The 6,779-nt window shown below is 36.3% G+C and overlaps 1 protein-coding gene across 1 annotated transcript in view; it reads left to right on the plus strand.

Annotated features, from left to right (window-relative positions):
* Window positions 1-6,779, plus strand: part of Gpcpd1 (glycerophosphocholine phosphodiesterase 1) — a 54,302-nt gene that overhangs the window by 36,437 nt on the left and 11,086 nt on the right. The window contains exons 13-16 of the mRNA XM_010607523.3: window positions 89-166; window positions 860-899; window positions 2,001-2,062; window positions 3,509-3,574. Of these exons, the coding sequence (XP_010605825.2) occupies window positions 89-166; window positions 860-899; window positions 2,001-2,062; window positions 3,509-3,574 (246 nt within the window). The remainder of the gene's footprint in view (window positions 1-88; window positions 167-859; window positions 900-2,000; window positions 2,063-3,508; window positions 3,575-6,779) is intronic.

Below are 6,779 nucleotides of genomic sequence, written 5' to 3' on the forward strand. Positions count from 1 at the left end.
AAAAAAAAAAAAAAAAAAAAAAATCAGATTGGAGGCTGCATGGTGCAAAAATTCAGCAAATGGGCCGATTCCTTTCTTTCCTTTTTAGAAATTTGATGCTGATCCAGTTGAATTATTTGAAATTCCAGTAAAGGAACTAACATTTGACCAACTCCAGTTGTTAAAGGTAATGATAGTAGTATAAAATATAAATTAACCATTAGCCTTAGTGCTACTTGTACTTGACTGTAATACGCTAATTTTTTTTTCTTTGTGCTCAGGGATGACTACATTCAGTATGTGTAGAGGATGCTTTAGTTTTCCTTGTAATTTGTGAGAAGTGGGTTTATGCTGATCCATCTACTTTTGCGTCCACAAAAAAACAAAAAACAAACAAACAAAAAAAACAACCCTAGGCCTTAAGTCTTTGTAGGCCCTTTATGGTCTCAGCCTGCTTCCAGCCTGTGATGGCTCTTCTTTAATTCTGTCGGCTGTATTTTACAATACAGTTCAGTTTCCATTTCATCATGCTGTGATAGTTGGTTTTACACATATTATTTTTCCTAGGGTGTTTATATACTTTGTTACACCATCTGATTGTACATGATTCCTTTTTCCATCCCTATTAGATGCCTAAATAGATGGCTGATTAATATAAACAGTTTCCTAATTTGCAAATTTTTATATTCTTTCCATCCTTGGGTGTTTTATCGTGATATTGTTGTCTCATGTAAAATATGTACTGTAGTTTGCTTATTCTTACTAAACTGATAATTTTACATTTTATAATCTTTGCTAATTTACCAGGTTTTCAGATTACCATTTTACTCTTCATAGACTCTGGCTTTATTTCTGATTGCACTTTCTTTATATTTTCTAGCTTTCTCATGTGACTGCACTAAAATCTAAAGATCGGAAAGGTATGTACTAGTATGAAAACACTTCTCATTTTACAGTTAGCATTAATAAGATATTTAATCATTCTAACATTCCAATTCTAGGTCATTTTAGTGAATATAATACTGGTCCATATAACTATAGTTTCATAGATGTGAGATACTTATATATATGTTAATTTTCAACTAAATATGTCATGTGCATAGTAACCATTTTATCATATGCTTTAGTTTGATGATGAAAGTTATTCACAATTTTATATTTGTTAGCCTTTGTAAACATAGCTATTACAAAGTAGAGTAGTATAGAATCTGCATTGAGAGCCAACAGTTTGAAACAGCACTGTTTATCACTGTGACCTTGGACAGATTATGTTGCTTGACCACTCTGTGGCTCGATTTTCTCAGAGCATGTCTTCTCTCCAGCATCCCTTTGCAATTTCATTTAGCCTTCTACTCTCATAGAACATTAAAGCCTGTACCATTCATTTGAGGTTTATTGTATCCTTTTAAAAACCCTTTGTTTATGCCTCCTCCCTTCAACTGGAGTGTAAGGCTGTCACGGCTAGGAAAATGGTTTTATATTCCCAAGGATGTACCTTTACAGTGCTATACATTTGGTAGGATTTTGTAGTTTGTCTGCAGTTGTGATAGCATATAATGAATACCTTCATCAAAAAATTGTGGGATGCTTAAGACTTCAAAGATTACTGGCAGAGCCTAAATATGATTGTACAAATTTATAGATGTTTCATAACTGTTAGCAGTAAAATGAGCTTTAACTTGACACAACAACTAAAGAATTTCATAATTGTAGTCTATGAGTATGTAATACACAGGTTGGTAGGGCTTGATGGGGATATTTATTTTTTAGAAAAACTTGTTATTTTAATTTTTTTCACTTTTGGAATATACTGTGTCATAAGATGATCTCTGTTTTTTAAAGGAAGGGGTGCTTAACACCATGGTTAATATGAATAAATGCAAGAGCTTTCACAAATCCTGCATTTCATAAAAGGACATTATAATTACATCAGTGTGCTCTCTGTTTTTTAGGGTATAGGAAAAGATGTCAGTGATACAGTGACATTTTATATACTGAGTTTTTGTTATTTAAAATTTCAGAATCTGTAGTTGAGGGAGAACATTTCTTTTCTGAAAACCAGCCATTTCCTTCTCTTAAGATGGTAAGTTGCAATCCGCTTCTCGGCCTTTTGGTTAAGATCAAGTGAAGATGCTAAGTTGCTTCAGACTAAAGCGAGGGTATTTCATTAATTTTGTTAATGCCCGAATAAGTGATTTTGTTAACTAAAAAGACACTGTGAAAGATACATTCATGCAGTGGATGCCCTTGGGCAAAGATCTTTTTTTTTTTGTACTGGGGATTGTACCCATTGCATCCCATATACTAGACAAGTGCTCTACCACTGAGCTACATCCCCAGCCCTTCTTATTTAGAGATAGGGTCTGGCTAAGTTGTCCAGACTGGCCTCCTGTGTGACTCTCCTGTCTGAGTCTCCTTGAGTAGCTGGGTTTACAGGTGTGTGCCACCATTCTTGGCTGAAAAGATGAATTTTTGTGTTGTACTTGTGCTGCTTTTTTGTTTTTTGTTGTTGGGTTTTATTTATCTATTTTTAAGACAGGGTCTCACTGTGTAGCCTAGGTTGGACTCACTATGCTGCCAGGGTGGCTTTAAATTTTCAGTGACCCTCTTTTCTCAAAATGCTGGGATTTCAGACATGCACCATCATGCCTGAATCATCCCCATTTCCACCAATCCCCCTTTTTTTGAGACAGGGTCTTGCTATGTAGTGCAGGCTAACCTTGAACTTGGAGGGATTCTCCTGCCTCAGCCTCCTGAATCCTGGGATTACTGGCATGTGCCACCATGCCTGGCTCCTAACTCCTTTTTTTGTTGTTTTTTTGAGACTGGGCCTCACTAAGTTGCCCAGGCTATATCTGAACTTGTGATTCTTCTGCCTCAGCTTCCCAGAGTCCTGAGATTACAGGCATGGATCAGCAAGCCCCATTAGACTTTCTTATGAGGTGTGAAAAATTACGGTGAATCATACTGCTGTTAACCCCCCTCCCTCAAAATACTGCCTGTCACTTTGAGCGCACTTGTTCTATCATCCTTGCCCCCTTCTAAAGCAGTTCTGAGAGTCTTCTTTCAAAAGTGTCTTTGTGGCTTCCTCCATATCATGTATGGATTTTAAACATTTATGGCATTTTCTGTCAAAATCATACCAATGTGTCCTTGGCTACTTTATTCACTGGATCTTTCACCATGTGACTTCTGGCTCTTTGCCAAAGTCAAAATGTCCATGAAAGGTAATGTTTTCAATCAATTCAGGACATCTGGCAGCCACAACAGTGCAACTAAAGACACAACAGAAGAATATTCACCATACTTTTCAATCATACCTCATGTTTAATTGTAATAAAATCAACCAGGTTATCAACCAGGCAGTTTAAATGAGAAGATAGTGGTTTTTACTGAATACACAAAATATTTTACCTTATTTAGTGATATGTTCTTATTGGTTGCTTTTTTGTAATAATTCTGTTGTTTTTTTTTTCTTGTCCATCTTACCAAAAACATCAAAACTCACTACAAACAAACAAAATTCTAGGTTTTAGAGTCTTTACCAGAAGATGTAGGGTTTAATATAGAAATAAAGTGGATCTGCCAACAAAGGGTAAGTAATTCTCTATATGGTACATTTTTTCTCCCTACCCCCTTTTTAAAAAGTTTCTTGTCGTCCTATTTTGTTTTAGTGGAATTAAGTGAAACTAAAATCTTACAGCTTCCTAAGTCAAAGCACAGTGCTTCTTGGGACTTTTAAATAAAGCATATCGTACATGTGAGTACTTTTTAAAGTGATGCATCAGTTGGAGAAATTTCATTCTACATGTGTCTTGTGTGCTCGTTAATATGAATGGTTTCTAGGCATACTTGTAGACAGAGCTCTGATTTAATTTTTGATCTTCTAATTCTCTGTACAAGTATGTTTTAGGTCATTTCCTAAGCAGTTTTCTGTTGGGTAACAGCTAGCAGTAGTTCCCCAGGAAAGGAAGTTTCTGCAGATACTTTTTTTTTTTTTTTTTTGTACCAGGGATCAAACTCAGGCCCTTGCACTTGCAAGGGAGGTGGCAGAACCGCTGAGCTAAACCCCCCTCTGCAGAAACATTTTAAGTCACGCCTAGATTTGTTCATTCCTTTGTTTAACAAGTATGTATTGAAAAACTGCTATGTCAGGCATTTTCTGAGTGCTGGGGATAAGTAGTGAACAAAATACACAAGACTCTCTTTTCCTGAAATTAATTATGAACTACATTAGAGTGGGGGATGTGTGTAAATGGATAAAATGCCTGGTCAAAGGCATGGACAGGGGTGGGGTGTTAAGTGGTTGATTCAAGTATCATAATTAGACAGTTGGAGTAATATCCTGGAATTTGTTTTGACCAAAATAATCTGCCCTCAAACTAGGCTGTTTGTAACCAGCTAAGATGATCCTTTTTAACCAGGATTTTCCTAAAACCTGATTTTACTTTTCTGAGCTTATTTATTTTTTGAAACAGTATGCAATTAATTTTTATTTCTAGCTCAAAATAAATGCTTACCATTTCACCAAAATCAAAACTAAAAACAAACACTTAGTAAAGGTTGGACGCATGTTTTTTCCTTCCCTGAATAAACCAGTAAGGCAGATGCTATAACGTGGCTTGGCTTTTCCACAGGACTAGTGTAGGCGAACAAAGCAACAAAAGCCTCTCCCCACCTTTTCCTCAATTGTCAGCTATGTCTACCAGGACTGTGCCTGGCAGGATAAAACCCCAAACAACCTCCTCCACCATCAGCTGCAGCATAAAACCAAAGATTTGCAAAGTTGGGAAGAACCTTTTAGCCTATTCACATAAAATCTTCTCTACAGAGCCAAGTAAAAGTAACAGCCATTGGCACTCTGCTGAGGCGTGTGGGCACCCGTGCATGAGGACATCAGGCACAGGAGCTGAGTCCCCGGGACAAGGCTCACAATAGGGATCTTAGAATTGAATTTCAGTTTTCTGAGCTTACTTTTAATACTGGTTTATTAAACATTTAAATTTGAATGTCGGTGGGGTTCTTTGTATCTTGCCTATATTTGCTGAATTATTTTAACTATTTTTTTGAGGGTGCTTGACATAGCTAAAACCCAAAGAATAAGATTTTGAAATATATCTTAAAAGTATACCTAAAATGTACCAATAAACTCAATTTTAAAAAAAAGTAATTTTCATAATTCATAGTCATTTTAGGGTTTCTTTTTTTTTTTGGTAACTGGTAATTCATAGTAGGAGTTAATTTAACAAATGAAATGTCTTATAGTTTAGGAAGATTATAATGTTATAATAGACTGCAAATTGCCATTTTTTTTTTTTCTTATTTGGAGACAGTCTTGCTATGTAGTTCAGGTTGTCCTTGAACTCACTATGTTGCCGGGGCTGGCCTTGAATTCTTGGTGATCCTCCTGCCTCACACCATAATATCTTTTTTTTTCTTTGTAATGTTAAAGCAAAGGCTTTAGCGGTTAATAATATAGTTAATTCCTTTTTGTTTTGTTTTGTTTAAGATAGGTTTTTACTATGTAGTTCAGACTGGCCTCGGACTCCCTGTGATTCTCCTGCCTCAGCCTCCCAAGTGCTAGGATTACCGGGGAACACCAGCAATGCCTGGAATTTACTTTTTTTTTTTTTTTTTTTTTTTTTTTTTTTTAAGACCTGAGAAAGTTTATTAGACAGAGAGTAAGGATGCACTCGAAGGCAGAATGCAGGTACTCAAAGAAATGTGGGGCCCCAGCAGTTACTTTTCATATAAATGTACCTGAATTTTGATTGCTGTGCTGTCAGTAATCAGGAGGTTTTGGGTGAGTCAGCCTTTTCAGGCCTTTGGTTTTCTCATCGGTGAATTAGGTAGGAGTTGGTCAAAACCACTATGAGATACTATTCCACACTCATTAGAATCGCCATAATCAAAAAGTCAGTGCTAACCATGTTGGTAAAGATGTGATTAAAAGGAAACTTTTGTGTACTGTTGGTATAAATGCAGATTGTCACAGCCATTATGAGAAACATGGAGGTTTCTAAACAAGTTAAAAACAGCTAGTCCCTCTTCTGTGCATATACCCAAAGAAGGTGGAATCTCTACTTTGTAAGAGAAATCTGTGCTCCTGCCCTCACTCCAGCTGTGTTACAATAGTCAGTGTGTATAAATGACCTGAGTTTCCTTTGGTGGACAAAGAAGGTATGGTACCTGTGTGTGGTGGAAGTGTATCAGTACCATTTGCCATACTTACTTCATCTGGCAGAGGTTATATGCTAAGTGAGAGGCCAGCCACAGAAAAATTTTTCATGATTTCATTTATATGTGTGATGTAGAAAAATTTTAAATTAAAATATACAGAAATAGTGAAAAAAACTGGTTAGTAGGTCAGGGAGGAGGAGGAAATGTGGAAATATAGGTTAAAGGGTACAAAGCCACAGATATATAGGATGAACAAATCTAGAGATGTCATGTGCAGGAGGACCATAAGTAATAAGCTGTACTGTATACAGGATGTGTGCAAAATGCATAGATTTTAGCTGCTCTTGCCACCAAAAAAAAAAAGTACAGGACAATTACGTGAGGTGACAAATATTATTTGCTTTAGTAGGTTTTTCACTGTTGTATAATACGAAACATTCTGTTACATACCTGAATTAAACATAATGAAATACATATGTACACATACATAAACGCGTGTGTTCCCCCTCCCACCTTTACCGGGGTTTGATTTCAGGACCTTGCACTTTAAAGGCAGGGGCGTGGTGCCGTTGAGCTAAATCCCTAGTCATCAATGAAATATATTTAAATTTTTAAAAAAA

The sequence above is a fragment of the Fukomys damarensis genome, unplaced genomic scaffold (assembly GCF_012274545.1).
Source record: "Fukomys damarensis isolate Sample0158 unplaced genomic scaffold, DMR_v1.0_HiC HiC_scaffold_7, whole genome shotgun sequence".
Classification (NCBI taxonomy): domain Eukaryota; kingdom Metazoa; phylum Chordata; class Mammalia; order Rodentia; family Bathyergidae; genus Fukomys; species Fukomys damarensis.